Source organism: Mobula hypostoma, chromosome 1 (assembly GCF_963921235.1).
Source record: "Mobula hypostoma chromosome 1, sMobHyp1.1, whole genome shotgun sequence".
NCBI lineage: Eukaryota > Metazoa > Chordata > Chondrichthyes > Myliobatiformes > Myliobatidae > Mobula > Mobula hypostoma.
Genome location: NC_086097.1, coordinates 186,802,571 through 186,826,976, shown reverse-complemented (window position 1 = coordinate 186,826,976; position 24,406 = coordinate 186,802,571). Strand labels below are relative to the sequence as shown.

The following is a 24,406-nucleotide window of genomic DNA, read 5'->3' as shown; positions in this document are numbered from 1 at the left end:
GGTAGAGCAGACTCAATGGGCCACCCTCCTATATCTTTTGGTCTTATGGCTTTAGCTGTAAATGTTCATGCATTACTTTGACAATGCCAGCCAGCAACACTAATTTCAGATGGTTTGGTTGGAGCAATTAAACTACAAAGCAAACTATTGCTTTAAGCCCAATGTACTCAACAAAATTGCTACCCATTTCTCACTGGCTATTACATTTGCTTCAAGATATTGTTCAATTTGCTTAGTATATAAATCCAGTCATCTGTTGTGTAATCAAATGCATCAATCTTTCCAGTGCAGTTAACCATTTCTGCCTTTTGTTTTAATGATTATTATCACCTGGTACTCACTTTTTATGAAGCTGAGAATTCTTTATTTACTGTTTTTTTAAAACTCGATCATTTCTTCCCTTTTGCAGAACATGGGCTGCATCTCTGCATGTGCTATGCGGTGTATTTTACCTGTTTTTAGTTTGAACGTCTTGCTGCGTCTTTGGTAGCCATTTCGTGTTAATTTAAAAAATACCTTGTTGCCAATGTTGTTTTGTAACTTCAAAACATTAAATAATTCAAAGAAAGACACAGGAGTCTGAAATATGAGTCTAACCTTGAGTTTACTTTAAGTGAGGCACACGTGTATCACGTGACAGCATGATGTTTGCAATTCACATATTTATACATACAACCTGTAATAAATTGAAGAAAAATGCTTAATCTATATATATATATGTGTGTGTGTATATATTTTATACACAAAATATTACTGAAATATTAAATATTAATACACAACAGTTTACATTTATCGACCTCAGCAACCAAGGTAAGTTCAATGTCAATGCCTAGAAAAGAAGTCAAAAATGGGTGAAGCCAGAATTTTCAGCTGCTTTCCAAAAGTGGAAGCATCATTTATCTTTACACAATTTTAGCCATACATCCATATTAAGTTTTATTGGGGGTGAGAGGGGACATGATAATCTGGAGAAGTTGAGTCATCTACAATTTTTTATTTGATACATTTTACCTGTTTATGCATGGAACAAGATTGCAGAGGATGCACAGATACTGCTGTCCAGGGTCATAGTTCAGACAAATTGACCACACAAGTGGCTGAGATGGTAAAGAAGGCATATGGGTTATTTAAACACAAGAGAAACTACAGATGTTGAAAATTTTGGAATGTTTGCCTTCAGTATTTGGGGCGTTGATTATGAGAGTAATGAATATAAAACTTCAGTCTGACTGCACTTGATGCATTTCTGGATCACCCCATTATTTTGAGGTACAGGCCCTCCTGTCCCAAAGTGCTGCACCACCCAGCAACCCACCTCTTTAAACTTAACCTAATCACAGGATAATTTACAATGACCAATGAACCTACTAACTGGCATCTTTAGAATGTGGGAGGAAACCAGAGCACCCAGAAGAAAGCTATGGCTTAACGGGTAGGATATAAACTCCTTAGACAGCCTGAGCTGTAATAGCTTCGTGCTAATTGCTACACTGCTGTGATGCCCTAAAGTAACCACTTATAGGAAGGATGTGGGATTGTGGGAAGTATGAAGTTGTTTACCACATTGTTTCCTGGTTTGGAGGGTATGAGCTATAAGGAGAGGTTGGACAAACTTAGGTTATTCTTGGTGTTGGAGGTTGAGGGCAAACCTGATAGAGATTGTTAAAATTATGAGGTAGAGAGTTAAAATTGTTCTCCAGGGTAGAAATGACAAATACCAGAGGACATGCTTTTAAGGTCAGAGCATGTAAGTGCTTGGAATGGGTTACCAAGGATAGTAGTGGGATCAGGCAGTTTGGTGGATTTTAAGAAGCCTTTAGATGGACCCATGAATATGAGGGGAATACAGGGATATGGATGATAAACAGGATAACATTTTGTATAAACTAATGTTATGATTCGCTCATCGTAGGTCAAATGGCAGTCCATATTGTACTATTTTATGTTCACTGAAATCTGATTTTGTTGTATTTTAGTAAGTATATTTCACAATTTACGGCTAATAAAAACATGCTGTTATACATGTACATATTAAAATTCTGAATACAACTCTGTTCTCTGCTGGGTGTGTGTAAAGTAGCTGGAATGGTCGACTTGCTTTGCTGAAAGAACTGTGGCAGCACTAACTGCCTGTTGATGAGCTGCTGTTCTTTAGTTTGCGTTTGGCCTTATCCTAGTAGCGAAAAATACCAAGGATAGATAGGTTGGTGTGAGAATAGGAAGGGTAAATAAAAGCACAGCTTAAAATGGTGAGGCCAAACACAAACTAGATGAACTGTAATGCATATTCTCCCAGGGTAGTCTATAACCCAATGGCATGTACAGTGAATTCCAAATTTCAGGTAACCTCCTTCCCTTGATCCTTCCTTGCTGCTCCTGGTCAACCTATGTCCTCCCATGAAGCCTCTTATTTCCAAACCCCAGTCCCCGATCACCCAGTTTCTTTCTCTGCCTCCATCTGCCCATCACCACACAAATCTCCCACTGGGTCTCACCCCCCCCTTTTTCTTACTACCCATATTTGTTTCTGCTCTCTATCTTTCTTACCAGATCACAAAATCTGCAACTTTTTCTTGTTTCCACCTATTACCGCCCAAATTCGGTCACTATTTCCCACAACTATCTCCTAGTGTTCAACTATCAATTATGCCAATTCTTTGAAAATGTACATAATTGTTAAGAAATTTCTAAATTGATATAATTAATAAAAACAAAACAATTTCTCTTTTAGTAGTAGCTGCTGCTGCTGGCTAGCTATTTTCAAATAATAATTCTCTTAAACCCTAGATGCTGATTTTGATTCCTACTTGGTAACTGTTAAAATCTTTGAAGCTTGGTGTAATTTTTCTGCCCTATGTCACTTGTGAAACAATTTTGTAAGTAAAGGTAAATAAACATTGTGAAAGACAAATCGTTCACATAAATGACTTATGATTACTGTAAGTTACACACAAAAGTTTACTCTAATAATGCAGAATGGCCATAGCATTTTAACGATTACAGGCACATTGATTTAAACACATCTCAACATGATAAGTTGATTGACAAATCTAAGCTGTATTTGCTAATGCAGAATCTGCAATTTGAATGGTAAGATCTATTTTCATATAAACAAAATAACTATATAAAGGCAAATTTGGATCAAAGATAAACTCAGGTTCATATGAAACAACTCAGGTTTTTTTCATACAGACAACTTGGGCCACTAGAATATTTTATTCCAATGTACTACTAAAACTGTAATTCTTTATTTTCAAATCTGACTTCTGTACAACATTTGTAGTAAAATACCACTCTGTTGTATAAACGTACTTGTGAACATTTAAACATATAAAGAATATTAAATTAATTTTTATGGTACATGAAAGAATTTTAATATATTTTTTGAATCAGTTATTTAATACATTCATGTTTCAAAATGGTAGTATACATTCATTAGCCAATGTTACTTAACAGCTCTCCACCAACTTCCTCTAAATTCTCACCAAACTTGATGTAGCCTAACGATGTGGTCAACAGAAGTATAGAAAAAAAAGACTGACTTTTAAAATTAACACCTAAACGTGAATAGAATTAACTGTAAATATTCCAAAAGGAAATCTTCATGACTTCTGGGTCTCATCTTCAGCTACATACCATTATACTCTGAAGGGTTTGATTATTGCTCCCAGTGATGATTCTCCCCAAATGCATCATCTTTTTCTGATAGATTTTGGGTCATATCTGTAAATTAATTAAAATAGTTAATCGTGTAAAGATAGAAAATAGGTCAATTTGAAGTAGAATCAAATCTGAAAATCTTTGCACCAAACATCATTACATTACGCCAGTAGGTGCTTGGTGAATCAGAGAGCACATTAACAGGCCCTTTGGGCTAACTAGTCAATGCTGACCATGAGATAATTTTGAAGCACCATTGTTTCACATTTGTGGCCCAATCTTAGGTGTTGTTTCCACCTATTTGGTCAGAAGGTAGAAAGTTTCAAAAAGAACATAACTCTGGAGGTTAAAGCATGACTCCTCTTAGAGATCAGGAAATCCCTCTGTAATAGTGAACAAAAAGATACAAAGGAGCCATTATCAGAGAAACAACGTTATGTCAACATGCATTGTTTCCTATTGCAAAGTTAATTTTGGATCCAGTTTGCCAACTTGCCCTGGATCCCTTGGGATCTAACCTTTCATACCAGTCTCCCTTGTGAGACCTTGGCAAAGGCCTTACCAAGGTCTATATAAATCATATCTACTACCTTGCCCTCATCAATACACCTTGTTACTTCAAACTGCTCAGAGAGGATTTGCTCTTAATAAAGCTATGTTGCTTTTCCCTGATTAGTCCTTGCCTTTTAAGTGATCATTAATCCTCTCCCTCAGATTTTTTTTCAGTACCTGCATGAAAATGAAACTACATGCAATAATCTGATCATGTCAAATGAGTAGTCATCTGTGGATATGCATGTGGCTTCGGAGGCCAAAGGCCGAAGCACACATGCGGTTGCAGGTTGGATATGGAATACCGGTTGTTAGAACAGGTGCATACACAGCTTTGTGGTGTCGGTCTGGTGCTGCTGCAAGGCGCTGATTTCGGTCATCCTCAAAATCAGATGCAGCTTCTCTGGTCAGGGCGCACCACGCAGCCCTATCGTCTGCAGACTCCTCAAGCTGTCGAGGCTGGAGGTCTGACCATTTGATGTACGATTTCAGATTGTCTTTGAATCTTTTTTTGGGGCGGCCCTGATTGCGACTGCCATGTGAAGCTCACTGTAGAGCAGCTGCATGGGGATTCTTGTTTCACCCATGCGGATTACATGGCCCATCCAGCGTAGCTGGGACAGGAGGATCCTTGCCTCAATGCTTGTGCTGTTGGCTCTGTCAAGGACTTCCTGGTTGGTGATTCGGTCCTGCCATCGAATCCTCATGATCGACCGCAGAGAGCGCATGTGAAACTGCTCCAGCTGTTTGATGTGCCTGTGGTACAGGGTCCAGGTTTCACAGCCATACAGGAGAGAGGTGAAGACCACAGCCTTGTACACCTTCAGCTTGATTGAAAGCTGAATATCCTTGTGCTCCAGAACTTTGACACGGAGTTTCCCGAGTGCCTGGTTGGCTTTCTGGATCCTTGCTATGATCTGTTTATCAAGGGATCTGTCATGGGAGATGGTGCTTCCTAGATACTTGAAGCTCTCCACATTCTTCAGGACAGTGCCATTGATGGTGATGCATGGCTGAGCAGGGTGAATGTTTGGTGCAGGTTGTAGAACTTCTGTCTTACTGAGGCTGATTGTCAGGCCAAACTTTGAGGCTGCGGAGAACTTGTCGACAATCGTCTGCAGGTGATTCTCCTGGTGGGCCATGAGGGCACAGTTATCAGCAAACAGGGCTTTAGTGATGAGCCTCCTCAGCATTTTGGTTTCTGCAGCAAGGTATCTCAGGTCAAACATCGATCCGTCTAGGCGATATCTTATGTAGATACCCAGGTCTAGGTCCTTAACAGCATGCTTCAGCATTTGAGTGAAGAAGAGGTTGAAGAGCACTGGTGCTAGAAAGCACCCTTGCTTCACGCCATTTGAGATGTTGAAAGTCTCAGATGAGTTAACTCTGCTCAATAACATTGTGATTTAAGTGCACTGTTAATACATTAAAGTATGTTCCCAGCAAAAGTTGCTGTATAGTTCCCTCTTTTCTCTCTTCACTCCTTGACTAGCAGAGTTCCACTTGGTATCCTCCAATTAGCAATGTCCATACTAAATTTTGTGCAATTTTGTAAGATTAAAACAATACATTCAGTACTTTTGAAGTCACCTCCTTTAAATTGCTAGAAGAGAGGTGATCATTTCCATAGGATATGTTGGCCTTTACTGTTTCTAATTTCTCTGATTCTACATCTTTACTAAATGTTTTAAGTTTGTCCTTTGCTCTGGAGTTCATGTTTATTATTATTTCCAGAATCTTTTAATATGTCTTCTGCAGTATTTACTGTAAATATTTATTAACAGAAGTGACAAGTTTCCTACTTCCATTTATAATTTTTCTATATTTCTCAATAAAGGATCAGGATTATTTTTGCTGCTCACCAACGAAGTGTTTAGAATCTGAATTTTTGCTTCACTAACTTCCCGATTCTATTTTAACTTGATTTTTTGTTCAACTCTGAACTTCCGAATTTTTTCCCGTTTTCAGATTTTTTTGCACACCACTGAAAGCATCTTCCCCTAATTCAAAACTTTCTTTAATTATTCTTGTTAACCATAGATTAAATACTTTCCCTATAGAGATTCCAATTCCTCAATGGAATGATCATTACAGAATTTCTTTCAAAATCTTTACTTATTTTTCAATCTACTTCCAATACATTTACTATAACTACATGTCTTCCCAATTTCCCTTGGTGGTTCCACAATAAACTTCACTAGGTTATTAATGAATATTTCTTAATACAAAGTATCAGAACTACTGGGTCTCTCATTATACAACTGGAAAATTATCTGTTAATGTTTTCCCTGATCTTATGCATATACAACAAATTTGCAAAGATTACTGTATTGGCCTAAGGTACATGCATCTCTTTCGCCGATATATACCCTCCCCAAGATTGCATCTATTTTTAGAAGACTCATAAACTACCATGCTTTCTCTGTGTTTTAGTTCCAGTTAGTTGCACTTCAATTGATAGTGCATTTTTATTCGTACCCACATCTTTCTCATTTTCCAACCCCTTTGCCATTTTAGAGAAACATAGAAAACCTACAGCACAATACAGGCCCTTCGGTCCACAAAGTTGTGCCGAAAATGTCCCCACCGTAGAAATTACGAAGGTTACCCCTAGCACTCTATTTTTCTAATCTCCATGTATCCAAAAGTCTTTAAAAGACCCTATCATATCCACCTCCACCACTGTTGCCGGCAGCCCATTCCACGCACTCACCACTCTCTGTGTAAAAAAACTTACCCCAGACATCTCCTCTGTACCTACTCCCAAGCACCTTAAACCTGTGCCCTCTTGTGGCAGCTACTTCAGCCCTGGGAAAAAGCCTCTGACTATCCACACAATCAATGCCTCTCATCATCTTATACACCTCTATCAGGTCACCTCTCATCCTCCGTCGCTCCAAGGAGAAAAGGCGAGATCACGCAACCTGTTTTCATAAGGCATGCTCCCTAATCCAGGCAACATCCTTGTAAATCTCCTCTGCACCCTTTCTATGGTTTCCACATCCTTCCTGTAGTGAGGTGACCAGAACTGAGCATAGTACTCCAAGTGGGGTCTGACCAAGGTCCTATATAGCTGCAACATTACCTCTCGGCTCCTAAATTCAATTCCATGATTAATGAAGGCCAATACACCGTATGCCTTCTTAACTACAGAGTCAACCTGCGCAGCTGCTTTGAGTGTCCTATGGACTTGGACCTCAATATCCCTTTGATCCTCCACGCTGCCAAGAGTCTTACCATTAATACTATATTCTGCCATCATATTTTACCAACCAAAATGAACCACTTTACACTTATCTGGGTTGAACTCCATCTGCCACTCTCAACCCAGTTTTGAATCCTATCAATGTCCCGCTGCAACCTCTGACAGCCCTCTACACTATCCACAACACCCCCAACCTTTGTGTCATCAGAAAACTTACTAACCCATCCCTCCACTTCCTCATCCAGAGCATTTAAAAATATCACGAAGAGTAAGGGTCCCAGAAAAGATCACTGAGGCACACCACTGGTCACCGACCTCCATGCAGAATATGACCCGTCCACAACCACTTGTTGCCTTCTGTGAGCAGACCACTTCTGGATATATAAAGCAATGTCCCTTTGGATCCCATGCCTCCTTACTTTCTCAATAAGCCTTGCATGGGGTACCTTATCAAATGCCTTGCCTAACCCTAACCCTAACCCTAATGCCACATCCTCAAAAAATTCAATCAGGCTCGTAAGGCACGACCTGCATTTGACAAAACCATGCTGACTATTCCTAATCATATTGTACCTCTCCAAATGTTCATAAATCCTGCCCCTCAGGATCTTCTCCATCAGCTTACCAACCACTGAAGAAAGACTCACTGGTCTATAATTTCCTGGGCTATCTCTACTCCCTTTCTTGAATAAGGGAACAACAACCGCAAGCAACCCTTCAATCCTCTGGAACCTCTCCCGTCTCCAGTCATGATGCAGAGGATCTTTGCCAGAACAATGATCAGCAATCTCCTCACTCGCCTCCCACAATAGTCTGGGGTACATCTCATCCGGTCCCGGTGACTTATCCAACTTGATGCTTTCCAAAAGCTCCAGCACATCCTCTTTCTTAATATCTACATGCTCAAGCTTTTCAGTCTGCTGCAAGTCATCACTACAATCACCAAGATCCTTTTCCACAGTGAATACTGAAGTAAAGTATTCATTAAGTACCTCTGCTATTTCCTCCAGTTCCATACACACTTTCCCACTGTCACACTTGATAGTTCCTATTCTTACATATCTTACCCTCTTGCTCTTCAAATACTTGTAGAATGCCTTGGGGTCTTCTTTAATCCTGCCCACCAAGGCCTTCTCATGGCCCTTTCTGGCTCTCCTAATTTCCTTCCTAAGCTCCTTCCTGTTCGCCTTATAATCTTCTAGATCTCTAATATTACCTAGCTCTCTGAACCTTTTGTAAGCTTTTCTTTTCTTCTTGACTAGATTTATTACAGCCTTTGTACACCACGGTTCCTGTACCCTGCCATAACTTCCCTGTCTCATTGGAATGTACCTAAGCAGAACTCCACACAAATATCCTCTGAACATTTGCCACATTTCTTCTGTATCTTTCCCTGAGAATATACGTTCCCAATTTAATCTTCCAACTTCCTGCCTGATAGCCTCATAATTCCCGTTACTCCAATTAAATGCTTTTCTAAATTGTCTGTTCCTATCTCTCTCCAATGCTAAATGATCACTATCTCCAAAGTGCTCTCCCACTGAGAGATCTGACACCTGTCCAGGTTCATTTCCCAATACAGTCTCTCCTCCTGTAGGCTTATCTACATATTGTGTCAAGAAACCTTCCTGAACACACCTAACAACTCCACCCCAGCTAAACCCCTTACTCTAGGGAGATGCCAATCGATATTTGGGAAATTAAAATGCCCCACCACGACAACTCTGTTATTATTACACCTTTCCAGGATCTGTTTCCCTATCTGCTCCTCCATATCCCTGTTACTTTTGGGCGGCCTATAAAAAACACCCAGTAGAGTTATTGACCCCTTCCTGTTCCTAACCTTCACCCACAGAGACTCCGTAGACAATCCGTCCATGGCGTCCACCTTTTTTGCAGTTGTGACACTATCTCTGATCAACAGTGCCACGCTCCCACCTCTTTTGCCTCCCTCCCTGTCCTTTCTAAAACATCTAAAACCCCGTACTTGAAGTAATCATTCCTGCCCCTGAGCCATCCAAGTCTCTGTAATGGCCACCACATCACAGCTCCAAGTACTGATCCACATTCTAAGTTCATCCGCTTTGTTCACAATACTCCTTGCTTTAAAACAGACACATCTCAAACCGTTAGTCTGAGAGTGTCCTTTCTTTGCCACCTGCCTATCCTCCCTCAAACACTGTCTCCAAGCTTTCTCTATTTGTGAGACAACCTCCTCTTCCTCCATCTCTTCAATTCGGTTCCCACCCCATAGCAATTCTAGTTTAAACTCTCCCCAATAGCCTTAGCAAACCTCTCCACCAGGATATTGGTCCCCCTGGGATTCAAGTGTAATCCGTCCTTTTTGTACAGGTCACACCTGCCCCAAAAGAGGTCCCAATGATCCAGAAATCAGTGTGGAGGAGTAGAGGGATCTGGGGGTGGTAGTGTGGAGGAGCAGAGGGATCTGGGGGTACATGTCCACAGATCCCTGAAAGTTCCCTCACAGGTAGATAGGGTAGTTAAGAAAGCTTATGGGGTGTTAGCTTTCATAAGTCGAGGGAGAGAGTTTAAGAGTCGCAATGTAATGATGCAGCTCTATAAAACTCTGGTTAGGCCACACTTGGAGTACTGTGTCCAGTTCTGGCCGCCTCACTATAGGAAGGATGTGGAAGCATTGGAAAGGGTACAGAGGAGATTTACCAGGATGCTGCCTGGTTTAGAGAGTATGCATTATGATCAGAGATGAAGGGAGCTAGGGCTTTACTCTTTGGACAGAAGGAGGATGAGAGGAGACATGATAGAGGTGTACAAGATAATAAGAGGAATAGATAAGAGTGGATAGCCAGCGCCTCTTCCCCAGGGCACCACTGCTCAATACAAGAGGACATGGCTTTAAGGTAAGGGGTGGGAAGTTCAAGGGGGATATTAGAGGAAGGTTTTTTACTCAGAGAGTGGTTTGTGCGTGGAATGCACTGCCTGAGTCAGTGGTGGAGGCAGATACACTAGTGAAGTTTAAGAGACTACTAGACAGGTATATGGAGGAATTTAAGGTGGGGGGGTTATATGGTTTGAGGGTTGGTACAACATTGTTGGCCGAAGGGCCTGTATTGTGCTGTACTATTCTATGTTCTGTGTTCTAAATCTGAATCCCTGTTCCCTGCTCCAATCCCTCAGCCACGCATTTATCCTCCACCTCATTCTATTCCTATACTCACTGTCACATGGCACAGGCAGTAATCCCGAGATTACTACCTTTGTGGTCCTGCTTCTCAACCTCCTTCCTAACTCCCTGTAGTCTGTTTTCGGGACCTCTTCCCTTTTCCTACCTATGTCATTGGTACCAATATGTACCACGATCTCTAGCTGTTCTCCCTCCTACTGCAGGATATCGTGGATGCGATCTGAAATATCCCAGACCCTGGCACCTAGGAAGCAAACTACCATCCGAGTTTCTTTCCTGCATCCACAGAATCTCCTGTCTGACCCCCTAACTATAGAGTCCCCTATCGCTAATGGCTTTCTCTTCCTTTCCCTACCCTTCTGAGCTACAAGGCTGGACTCTGTGCCAGAGGCATGGCCACTGTTGCTTCCCCCAGGTAGGCTGTTCCCCCCCCCCACCCAACAACAGTACTCAAACAGGAGTACTTATTGTTCAATGGGACAGCCACAGGGGTACTCTCTAGTGCCTGACTCTTCCCCTTCCCTCTCCTGACTGTTACCCACTTGTCTGTTTCCTGTGTCCCCAGTGTGACCACCTGCCTATAACTCCTTTCTATCATCTCCTCACTCTCCCTGTCCAGACGAAGGTCATCGAGCTGCAACTCCAGTTCCCTAACGCGGTCCCTTAGGAGCTGCAGCTCAACACACCGGGTGCAGATATGGCCGTCCGGGAGGCTGGGAGACTCCAGGACTTCCCACATCTGACACCGAGCACAGAACACAATTTTATCTTATCAAATTTAATTAAAAATACCCAATTTCCAATATTGATCCTTATGTAACCAAATGTCTGGACTGGCTATTAGATCAAATCAATTTTTTTCTATAGTGCTATAAATTTATTTATTTTCTCACTTCACAAATTTGAATTTAGTCTCTTTAGCATTGACTTTCTTTTTGTTCTTCCCTTTTATCACCTCAGGCATTATCTCACTGTAGTAAAATACTATTATCTTCACAAACCCATTTAGTTTATTTTACCCATATCCTAGCTCTTCATTACTTTTTTGCTTTTCAAATTTAACCTCCAGTACATTTCTCCAACTTCCGTTCCAGTTTAACAGCCAATTTAACACCTATGGGAAATCATTAACCAAACACAGAGAGCAAAAAATTCTGCTTTATTTCTTGGTAAATACATCCAATAAGTTGTCATGTTTATTGAACTGCTGCCAATTTTTCCCCTCAATTTAACTTGTAATTTGTTCTATGCTTACTTCAGGCTGAGACTGGCTGTTTGAATTTAAACACAACCGTATAAGTTAACTGTAACATTCTATTCAAAGGAGATGCCAGCCAGCAGCAGGTCAGGTGCAAAAGACAAAAGGTGATAGTGGGTGGTAGCACAATTCATTTAAATGATCTATCTTACTAATTTAAACTCCCTCTTGAGCATTTTCAGCCATCAGAGAGCATTCTTAAATTTGTTTCAATTAAATGGGCTTCATCTTTCTAATTTTATGCTTCTAAATTTGTTTTAGATACAGAGAATCCATAACCAATGAGCAGATACAGTGACGGTTGACACTGTATAAGGAAAAGGAATAGCATCGCCTTAACTTTCCTCCATCTTAGCAAATGAAGGTAAACTACATTTTCCTTAAACACTAAATATTCATTATGTAAATAACTTACACATTTGGTTTTGCTGGCAAAGGAAAAGACCGTAAACACATTTTCTCTGTTTTTAGTGTTGGTTAAAGAGCCAAACCTTAATTAGGCAGCTCCCAGAGAGTTTAAGTCAATTTTATCCCAACTAGATATCTTTGTCGTCCTGACGAAAGGTCTCGGCCCGAAACGTGGACTGTACCTCTTCCTATAGATGCTGCCTGGCCTGCAGCATTCACCAGCATTTTTTGTGTGTGTTGCTTGAATTTCCAGCACCTGCAGATTTCCTCGTGTTTTAGATATCTTCTTTGTTGTTGGTCCTTTTGAGGTCAACACTGTGGTGAAGCTGCCTCTCAGTTCTAGTCACATTCCATTGTGTTTGAATGGAGTTTGTATATTCTCTGTGCTTCCTCTGGGTGCTCTGGTTTCTTCACACATGCCAAAAATATGCAGGTTGATGGGTTAATTGGTCACTCTAAATTTTTCCCAGTGTGCAGATGAGTGCCAGAATTGGTGCAGGGAGCTGCTGATGGAGATAGTTAATAGGAATATACAGAGAATACAAAGAATCAAGGTACAACATGGGTAGTTGATCGCCAGAATAGACTCAGTTGGCTGAAGGCTCCATTTCTGTGCAGTAATACTGTAATTTCTTCCCACGCATCAACCTTCCTTTTACCAAAAGATCTATTCAAACACCCTACTGACCCACTCATCTGCCCAACATCCCTCATTACCAAATCCTCCCTCCAGCTCAATCTTTCCCCAAAATACTCTGGGTTTTAATCATCTCCTCCAATTACGTATGGCAGGTTACATGCTTTCTTTGAAACTATCTAGCCCTCTTCAGCAGACCATAGATCTTACTGACCAATCCCTGCTTAGCCCTGGTTTTCGTATAGTCTTATTCACCTTCATGCATAACTCTCAATTAACTATTACTAAGATATTTCTTAATATACTTTCAATTTTTTTGAAAGTATGTTATTTTGTTCCTTTTCATTTCATTAAATAAGAGTTTTAAAGTTATGTTCTTGACACTTTATGCCCAGTGTTTTTGACTTCAATAGTTAACTGGAACTTGGTTATTTGTGGTTTGCTGATGTTCAAGGGCACTATATCTTCCATTTTCTCTATTGTGCCAGAGCCAGTAGGACTAACAGGTGAAAATAAGGCCTCTCTTTCTAGGTCTTCCTGATGCATGGGACTTTGAAGACACTGGTTTATATGCCAAATTCTGGTTAGTAAACATTTGTATTTTCCAGGTTTATATTTAGTTGATTGCAGTTTCCTGTTAAACTAATTTTCTGTTATCATACAGCATATTTTATTTATTCACGGAAGAAACTGCTGAGTCAGAAGATTTTGACAGTTAAATTTGCAGGAACAAATTTCTGGCTTTGGTGCTGATATTACTCTTTGCATGGAGAAAGACTGCATTCTCCAACATACAACCCCTAAATTGATGTAATTTATTCAAGCATTTTGTCCAGTATTGGATAACAATAAAAAATGACAGTTGGCTGTGTGTTTCAATCCAGAATTTCAAATAATGGTTTTAACTGGATAGAGCAATGCATCAATGAATTCTGTTAAATAGTTTAGGTCCCGATCTCACCAATGGATATTAGATTTGATGACAACTGTATTTTGTCGTTTTTCTCCATTTTGGCAACACATGTTTTCTCACCCTTGCAAAGTGAAGCTTCTTTGAATAATAAAGACAGTTTTCAAGTCTGTTTTCAGAATAAGCTCTCATAGCTGTTACATTTGGAATAATCACTGCTATCATTTACTTAAAGTATTTAGAGATACAGCATAGAATGGGCCCTTCTGACTCTTTGAGTCGCACCACCCAGCAACTCCAACTTAATCTTAACCTAATCATGGGACAATTAACATTGATCAATTAACCTAACAACAGGTCACGCCCATGGTGACCAGGTCTCTGGCACTGAGCCTGGAGCTGTTATGCACAGGAGAGAAGGAGGGAGAAGAGGAATGCAGTAGTCATAGGGGATTCCATAGTCAAGGGAACGGACAGGAGATTCTGTGAGCCTGATAGAGATACCCGCACAGTGTGTTGCCTCCCAGGTTCCAGGGTACGGGATGTCTCGGATCGGGTCAAAATATTCTGAAGGGGGAGGTGAGCAGCCAGTTGTCTTGGTACATGTTGGTAAGGAGGAGGTCCTGAAGAAAGATTTCTGGCAGTTAGGAAGGAAGCTGAGAAGCAGGACCTCCAGAGTAGTAATCTTGGGATTGCTACCTGTGCTAGCAAGGGCAAGAATGGTAGGATCAGGCAGATGAATGCATGGCTGAGAGACTGGTGCAGGGGGCAGGGCTTCAGATTCTTGGATAATTCGGATCTCTTCTGGGGGAAGTATGACCTATTCAAAATAGACAGGTTACACCTGAACCCGAAGGGGACCAATATCCCAATGGGAAAGTTTAATAGAGCTATTAGGGAGGGTTTAAACTAATTTGGCAGGGGGATGGGAACCGGAATGATAGAGCGGAGGAAGGGGAAAACAGAAATAAATCTAAGATAGTGAGCAGTAAAGATGTCAGGAAAGACAGGCAGGTGATGGGGCAAATTTGTAGCCTTTGGGATGAGTTGCAGTGCAATAAAGTTGCAGTGAAATCAAAGGGAAAAGGACCAAATACTGGTCTTAAGGTGTTATACTTAAATGCAAGCAGAATAAGGAATAAGGTGGATGATCTTGTCGTACAGCTACAGATTGGCAGGTATGATATTGTGGCCATCACTGAGACGTGGCTAAAGGATGCATGTCTCTGGGAGCTGAACATCCAAGGATACATGGTGTATCGGAAGGATAGGAAGGTAGGCAGAGGGGAGGCGTGGCTTTATTGGTAAGAAATGATATTAAATCATTAGAAAGCGGTGATATAGTATCGGAAGGTACAGAATCTTTATGGGTTGAGCTATGAAATCGGAGGGGTAAAAGGACCCTGATGGCAGTTACTTATAGGCCTCCAAACAGCTACAGTGATGTGGACTACAAATTACAACAGGAAATAAAAAAGGCTTGTCAGAAGGGCAGTGTTATGATAATTGTGGGGGATTTTAACATGCGAGTGGATTGGGAAAATCAGGTCGGCACTGGATCTCAAGAGAGAGAATTTGTAGAATGTCTGCGAGACTGCTTTTTAGAACAGCTTGTTGTTGAGCCCACTAGGGGATCGGCTGTACTGGATTGGGTATTGTGTAATGAACCGGAGGTGATTAGAGAGATTGAGGTGAAGGAACCCTTAGGAGGCAGTGATCATAACATAATTGAGTTCACTGTGAAATTTGAAAAAGAGAAGCCGAAATCTGATGCGTTGGTATTTCAGTGGAGTAAAGGAAATTACAGTGGCATGAGAGAGGAACCGGCCAAAGTTGACTGGAAAGGGACACTGGCGGGAAAGACGGCAGAGCAGCAGTGGCTGGAGTTTATGCGAGAAGTGAGGAAGGTGCAAGACAGGTATATTCCAAAAAAGAAGAAATTTTCAAATGGAAAAGAGATTCAACCGTGGTTGACAAGAGAAGTCAAAGTCAAAGTTAAAGCAAAGGAGAGGGCGTACAAGGAAGCAAAAATTAGTGGGAAGACTGGGATTGGGAAGTTTTTAAAAGCTTACAAAAGGAAACTAAGAAGGTCATTAAGAGGAGAAAGATTAACTATGAAAGGAAGCTAGCAAATAATATCAAAGAGGATACTAAAAGCTTTTTCAATATATAAAGAGTAAAAGACAGGTGAGAGTAGATATCAGACCGATAGAAAATGACACTGGAGAAATTGTAATGGGGGATAAGGAGATGGCAGAGGAACTGAACGAGTATTTTGCATCAGTCTTCACTGAGGAAGACATCAGCAGTATACCTGACACTCAAGGGTGGCAGGGAAGAGAAGTATGCGCAGTCACAATTATGACAGAGAAAGTACTCAGAAAGCTGAAGAGTGTAAAGGTAGATAAATCTCCTGGACCAGATGGAATGCACCCTTGTGTTCTGAAGGAAGTAGCTGTGGAGATTGCAGAGGCATTAGCGATGATCTTTCAAAAGTCAATAGATTCTGGCATGGTTCCGGAGGACTGGAAGATTGCAAATGTCACTCCGCTATTTAAGAAGGTGGCAAGGAAGCCAAAAGGAAATTATAGACTTGTTAGCTTGACATCGGTGGTTGGGAAGTTGTTGGAGTCGATTGTCAAGGATGAGGTTACGAGTACCTGGAGGCATATGACAAGGTAGGCAGAACTCAGCATGGACCTCTTAAAGGAAAATCCTGCCTGACAAACCTATTACAATTTTTTGAGGAAATTACAAATAGGCTAGACAAGAGAGATGCAGTGGATGTTGTATATTTGGATTTTCAGAAGGTCTTTGACAAGGTGCCACACATGAGGCTACTTAACAAGATAAGAGCCCATGGAATTACGGGAAAGTTACATACGTGGATAGAGCGTTGGCTGATTGGCAGGAAACAGAGAGTGGGAATAAAGGGATCCTATTCTGGTTGGCTGCCGGTTACCAGTGGTGTTCCACAGGGGTCCGTGTTGGGGCCGCTTCTTTTTACATTGTACATCACCGATTTGGATTATGGAATAGATGGCTTTGTGGCTAAGTTTGCTGACGATATGAAGATAGGTGGAGGGGCTGGTAGTGCTGAGGAAATGGAGAGTCTGCAGAGAGACTTGGATAGATTGGAAGAATGGGCAAAGAAGTGGCAAATGAAGTACAATGTTGGAAAGTGTATGGTTATGCACTTTGGCAGAAGAAATAAATGGGCAGACTATTCTTTAAATGGGGAAAGAATTCAAAGTTCTGAGATTCAACGGGTCTTGGGAGTCCTCGTACAGGATACCCTTAAGGTTAACCTCCAGGTTGAGTCGGTGGTGAAGAAGGCGAATGCAATGTTGGCATTTATTTCTAGAGGAATAGAGTATAGGAGCAGAGATGTGATGTTGAGGCTCTATAAGGCGCTGGTGAGACCTCACTTGGAGTATTGTGGGCAGTTTTGGTCTCCTTATTTAAGAAAGGATGTTGGAGAGGGTACAGAGAAGATTCAGTAGAATGATTTCAGGAATGAGAGGGTTAACATATAAGGAATCTTAGTCCGCTCTTGGACTGTATTCCCTGGAGTTTAGAAGAATGAGGGGAGACCTCATAGAAACATTTCGAATGTTGAAAGGCATGGACAGAGTGGATGTGGCAAAGTTGTTTCCCATGATGGGGGAGTCTAGTACGAGAGGGCATGACTTAAGGATTGAAGGGCACCCATTCAGAACAGAAATGCGAAGAAATGTTTTTAGTCAGAGGGTGGTGAATCTATGGAATTTGTTGCCACGGGCAGCAGTGGAGGCCAAGTCGCTGGGTGTATTTAAAGCAGAGATTGATAGGTATCTGAGTAGCCAGGGCATCAAAGGTTATGGTGAGAAGGCAGGGGAGTGGGACTAAATGGGAGAATGGATTAACTCATGATAAGAAGGCGGAGTAGACTCGATGGGTCGAATGGCCGACTTCTGCTCCTTTGTCTTATGGTCTTATAGACTTTGGACTGTGGAAGGAAACCAGAACACCCGAAGAAAACCCACACATTGCATGGAGAGGAAACACTGACTCCTTATGGATGAGATCAGAATTGAACTCCGATGCACCAAGCTGTAATAGCGTCACACTAACTGCTACGCTATTGCGGCGCCCTACTTCATTGTTGCAGTGATGCTAATGTTTTGTTTAACTTCAATGAGAAATAATGAATACAAAAGATGTAGCACACTTAAAATAGACTCATTTATGGTCAAGTCAGGTTTATGGGTGTGCAGCCAATCCAGAGTACCCTCTGAATAACTAATGTGTTAGTTTACTGTTTCTCTTTCTAGAAATGCTGCTTGGCTTGTACTGTTTCCAGCATTTACAGGAAATTGTCAATGCATCATGCAGCATTTATGGAGAAATAGGCCAGTTATTACCCCACTTAGTTTAAAACAAATGAAAACAATATTGATTCTGAGTAGGAAAAGGCTATATGAAGAAGCATATGAAATGGCAATCAACATAGACTTAGAGTCAGATGATTTTGCTTGTGTACCAAGCTCAACTCTGTAATGATGAGTGAACATAATTGAATCAAAGGCTTTTGGATACAACAAGCTGTTATAATACTGTTTCACTTAGAAGTCAGGATGTAATCCTAGAAACAATGGAATATACACTAAAAGGGATAACTATTTATTTAATGAGATACAGCATGAAGTAAGCCCTTCCAATCCTTCGAGCTGTGCCACCCAGCAACTCCAATTTAACCCTAGCCAAATCATGGAACAATTTACAATGGCCAATTAACCTACTAACTGGTACGCCCTTGGACTGTGGGAGAAAACCGAAGCAACCAGAGCACACAGTCACAGGAAGAATGTACAAACTCCTTACGGACAGTCACAGGGAGAACGTACAAACTCCTTACGGGCAGTCACAGGGAGAACGTACAAACTCCTTACGGGCAGCGGTGGGAATTGAATGCAGGTGGCTGGTACTATAAAACATTGTGCTAGCCACCCTGTCTTATCATATAGATAAAATATTACTGATAGCGCTGCTGTGAAGATACAAGTGCAGCAATAAATTGCACTATAGTTATAACGGACAGTCTGTTCGTGATGGCTGGTGATGGGCAGATTGTGGTAAGATGTGCTCAGTAACAAGATGTGGAGCATTTATGTAGCATGCTGAGTGCAGGATATTATAGGGGATGGCACCAGGGCATCCACATTCCCAGCACAACATCATGCAGGGTAGCAATCTGCACAAAGACCCGAGCATACCAATTCAACTGAACAAAGATCCTTTTGAAGTCTTAGGGGTATGTACACATCAGAGATTGAACAGGAGGTCCAAGAACACTATAGTGGATTGCACTTTCTGGGCAGCAGTAAGTGGGGTACCAATGTAATTTTATGATGTACAAGAGCAATTACACATTCAATGAAGTTTGAAATATAGAAAATAAGCACTTGATATCATATCAAGCTAGTATACCTGCAAGAGGCAGCAAAGAATGCTCATGAGATTAGCCATGTTTAAAAAAGGGCATAACAGCTAATAAATTTGAGTGATAACAATTTACGAAGTACTGAAACTTAAACTTAAAAAGGCATAATGAAATAAATAATTACAAAAATAAATAAGCTGAACTAGTAGTTGTAGTTCAATATTTTCAATTAATGTAGAGCTAAGACAGCTGAAGTGGAAATTATGTCTAAGCTTTATTCAGATCACAACTTGAGGGCAGCATTCACTTCCAGTAACCATAGCACAAATAAATAAACGCAATAAAGCAAGTGAATAAAAGTCCATATTCATAGTAATGAAGAATATATTGCTCACTGGAGAACCTATTGAAGATGATGTTGTGGTGGTGATAGAATGGAACCAAAGGGACATCTGATTTGGTGCAAGATTAGCAATTTAGAGACCTGGACAGATACAATTCAAGTCCTATCATGACAGCTGGGGGGTTTTAGTTATGTTAATTATTTGCAATAAAGTATTAGACTGTTGCAAAACTTCCAAATGACAAATTTTCAACAACAATCTGCTGGAAGAACTCAGTGGCTCAAGCAGCATGTGTGGGAGGAAACGAACCCTGCATCAGGTATCTTCACCCGAAACATCAACAATTTGCTCCAGATCCAGATCCTAGCACCAGCAGTCTCTTGTGTCTTCTGACTCATGCTTAGTGTGGTTTTCTTTCAACTTATTGGTTGCAGAAACTATTACAGCTTTGGGTTAAGTATGGACAAAAGAAGTTGAATTCCAGAGGCGAGACAAAAGTGACACAAATGTCTCATGTGTAAATTTGATAGTGTTAGTCCAAACACAAAGGAAAATGATATACCTCAAACTATACGTTTCAATAAAGGATCAATAAAGTAAATACTTATACATAAGAAACAATGGATTGTTCAATGTCATCTGAGTGGAAATATTCTTCTTAAAACAATAGTTTGTGATACACAGCATCATTTTATTGCATGGTTAATCAATGCATGAGCCTAAGGGATGATTTTAGAAGGGGCCGTGGTCGACTGGTCGGCGACTTGGGCCGGCTCCCCCACTGGACTTAGTCTGGTGAGGAGGGTGTGAGGACACCCAGCAGGACTGAAAAAAAAACAAGACCTGACAAAGGGCGGATGAGCTCCTTGTGAGCCAACGGCCATCTGCCGTGGAAGAGATTAAAGCCTCATCACCTATCTATGAATCGTATGCTATGCACCTAGTTAGAAAAGATATGATGAACTTGGGCGCTGCACTGTGTGCCTGGACCTGCCCAAGGCCTCCGCCTAAGGAAGGGCCGAGTTCGAAGAAGCTGCAGTGGCTGGAGGCCGACACGGCCTCTGGCTCGAGTTCGGCGGGGGTGGCAGCGGGCGGTGCCAAGGCGGTCAGCGAGAACAAACTGGAGGAGAGGCTGTACTCGGTGCTGTCGCAAGATCAAAGAAGATGGAGGTGCATAGCCGCCAACCCCGGATTTGGGACGGCACCCACTGACTGACTGAATGAAACAATGACTTAAATAATCTATTTTTTTTGTATACAGAGTAGCTAAGATTAATGAAGACCCTCTGTGCATTTGTATTACATTCCAATAATGGAAAATCCTAAGAATTCACCTATCTCATTCTTCATGGAGAAACGTGAATTTGTAGAGCATATCCAATTTACTAAAAACAAAATCTTTCGTTCTATTCTTAGTATTATGTGATGATTGTATCCGTGCATGAACAGCTTGAGCCTAACAATTTGGCAAATATATGTTAGAAAAACATTTCCTTATCTGAAGTGAATTATATTGCATTTAGCTGCAGATGTATTTATAGGCAAATGTGGTTTCTAAGCAACATTTGCCAATTATTCTACAATGTGCAAAAAATACATGCACTTGTGCAGCCAATGTCAATATTTCTGCATGGAGATGCAACTACATTGAAAAACATAGCAACTGACAGTTCTAACAAAATTATCATAGTACCTTGTTAAAAAAAGTGGGGGGGAGACTTCCGGTAGCGCTCATGGAGTGAAGTCGCGTTCTTGACTCGCTCCATTACCTCTGAGTTTTTTCTCTCTATGGTCAGCTATACTTTAATTAACTATTAAGGCATCAATTTTTACAATACTTTGAATTAAACTGAATTCTCTGACAATTGGATGATACTGAGATCGGCTATGTCTAAGAACGGGAAAGACAGCAAGGATGGTAAACCTCCGGTTAAACCGAAAGCTACGGATCTCCCTCCGACTGAATCACCGGTGACTTTGAAAGCTATATCGGAGTTAATTCAGAGGGAAATTTCAACCTCTGTTAGGGAGATGATTCGTACAGAAATTATGGGCTTTGTTAAAGACCTGATTCATACGGAAATCTCAACTAAGTTCCAGAAAATTGCCGATTTAATTGATAAGATGCAAACATGTATTGCGGAACATCAGTCGGCTATATCTGATCTTCAAAAATCCGCGCAACAAAGTGAGCTTAAGATGGGGAAAGTCGAAGAAACAATTAATGTAATGAAGAAGAAACTTGACTTTTTGACTTTTAAAAACTCTGACTTGGAATCTAGAATGCGACGGCAGAATTTACGAATGATTGGCGTCAGGGAAGCCGTGGAAGCTAACAACCCTATGAAATATTTCTCCCAACTTTTAAAAGATGCATTCCCTACTGTATTTCCTGACCAACCACCGCTACTGGATCGTGTTCACAGAATCCCATCATACTCGTCTAGGTCAGATAGACCTAGGCATGTTATCTTACGTTTTCATTACTTTCAAGACAAGGAGAGACTGTTTCGATTCGCTCGATCTAAAGGTTTCATTGATTTTTCGGATCTTAAGTTCCGATTCGTGGAAGATTTCAGTAAACCAATCTGGGACCAACGGGTCCGTTACAGATCCGTGATGTCGGAATTCTATAAGATGGATTTAAGACCAGCGCTGCTGTACCCTGCACGTCTAAGGATTCGCATGTTAGATGGAGCCCTTCGTTTTTTTGATTCTCCATCGGATGCCCAGAGTTATCTGGATCAACTTTCATCTTCAACATCTTAATTGCCTTTTTTTAATTTTCTCCGTTGATCGGAGGCTGTGAATTGGTTGGTTTTAACTTTTCTGTGCCCTATTTGGGCAGAAAAGTTTACTTTCGATTTCTTAATATGGCTGCTAAACTTTCTTTTTAACTGCGTCATTTCTTTCTTTTCCCAGGGGATTCTGGGTGGTTACTTCCCTTTTGTCATCTTACGTATTTCCTGTGCGGCCTTAAATTTTGTAGTTTTTTTTAAATTTTATTCTGTTTTGCTTTTTATAATCATTTTATGTTAATAATCCTATTTTTTTTGTTGCTGTGTCTATTCATGAGTTTGAGGTTTATTGTGGTTTTTTTTTAATATATACTTTCCGGCTTTTGTTCTGTTCTGTGTGTATTTTAATTGAGCTAACTTTTTTTTACTTATTTTTTTACTGTTTTACAATTAGCTGATCCTTTTCATATTTATACCTTTTTTTTTTAGGGAGCGTATACCGGAAGTCATGGGGGTAGTTTTAGCGCTTGCTTCTTTCTGGCGGGTCTGCTTTAGATTTCGCCTTGGGGTCTTGGGGTGGGGGGCGGTGGGAGGGGCTTCACGTTTTAGTTTGTTTCTCTTTGGGCTATATACATTATTGAAGTATTGGTTGCGTCCTTTTCCCCGGTATCTTTTGTATGTTCTGTTTCCTCTCCGGGTTTGTGGGTCGCGCCTATTGTCAATCCTCCTTGTTATGGGTTGACTTTAGGATTTATGGAGTCTATTATTAATTTTGTCTCCTGGAATACTAATGGTCTTAATCATCCTATTAAAAGGAAAAAAGTTTTTAAAGTGTTCCGGAGACTTAAAGCACAAATTTTATTTTTACAAGAGACCCATGTACGGAGGGGGGACAGACTACGTTTTTTCAAATTCTGGAAGGGACAACAATTTCATTCGAACTCCAATGCTAAGATTCGAGGCGTCTCTATTTTTATAGACTCCTCAGTTACTTTTATACAACAGGATATTATCTCTGATCCGAATGGTAGATTTTTATTGGTTAGTGGTTTACTATTTAATAAAAAAGTAGTTTTGGTTAATGTTTATGCTCCTAATATGGATTGTCCGGAATTTTATAAATCATTGTTTGATCAGTTTCCGAATTTGAACGAGTTTTCATTGATTTGGGGCGGAGATCTTAATACCTGTTTATCTCCAGCTTTGGACCGTTCGGCTCCTTTACGGACTTTACCTAATAAATCTGCAAATTTGATTAATTTTTTCCTTTCTGATTCTGGGTCGACGGACATTTGGCGTTTTCTGCATCCTCAGGAAAAAGATTTTTCCTTCTTTTCACATGTTCATCATTCCTATTCAAGAATTGATTATTTTTTCATTGATTCTCGTCTCATTCCTTCAGTGATTAAATGTGATTATGATTCTATAACCATTTCGGATCATGCTCCACTTAAGCTTTCTATTAAAATTATGGCCAATATACCAAACAATAGACAATGGCGTTTTAATTCGCTGTTGCTTCAGGACTCGGACTTTGTTAATTTTATGAATGAACAGATTGAGCTTTTTTTTACAATTAACCATACAGAAGATATTTCGGTTAACACTCTTTGGGACACTTTTAAAGCCTATATTCGGGGTCAGATTATTTCGTATTCCGTTGCTTTGAGGAAGAAACAGAAGCAGGAGGAGATGGTAATTGTGGACAAGATTAAAGAAATTGATAAGAAATATGTTATGGCTCCTTCTGAGGAGCTATACAAACAAAGAACTGAACTTCAAATGGAACACAGTTTACTACTCTCGTCCTCGATTGTAAACCAATTAAAGAAAACAAGAAGTGATTTTTATGTTCACAGTGATAAAATTGGCAAGCTGCTGGCTAATCAATTGAAATCTAATTATGTTAAATCTCAAATCAATCAGATTTATAACCAAAATGATCGATTGATATTGGATCATGTGGGGATTAATCAAACCTTTTGTGATTTTTATTCTTCTTTATATCAATCAGAGTCTCCTCGAGATTCTAAATATATGAATGATTTTTTAGATAAGTTAGACTTCCCTCAGATTTCACAGGATATGTCTTCTTTATTAGATACTTCC

At 40.5% G+C, this 24,406-nt stretch overlaps 1 protein-coding gene across 2 annotated transcripts in view; it reads right to left on the bottom strand.

Annotated features, from left to right (window-relative positions):
• Positions 1-593: 593 nt before the first annotated feature.
• nbn (nibrin) overlaps positions 594-24,406 on the bottom strand; it is a 100,094-nt gene continuing 76,281 nt past the window's right edge. The window contains exons 15-16 of one of the 2 annotated variants that reach the window (XR_010019636.1): positions 3,637-3,723; positions 594-2,173 (exon numbers count right to left, since the gene is read on the bottom strand). Coding sequence is in view for 1 of the 2 variants with exons in the window: in XM_063061536.1 (XP_062917606.1) it covers positions 3,693-3,723 (31 nt within the window). In the remaining variant the exon portion in view is untranslated. Of the gene's footprint in view, positions 3,724-24,406 lie in introns of both variants that reach the window. The other variant, XM_063061536.1, reaches the window with a different exon arrangement.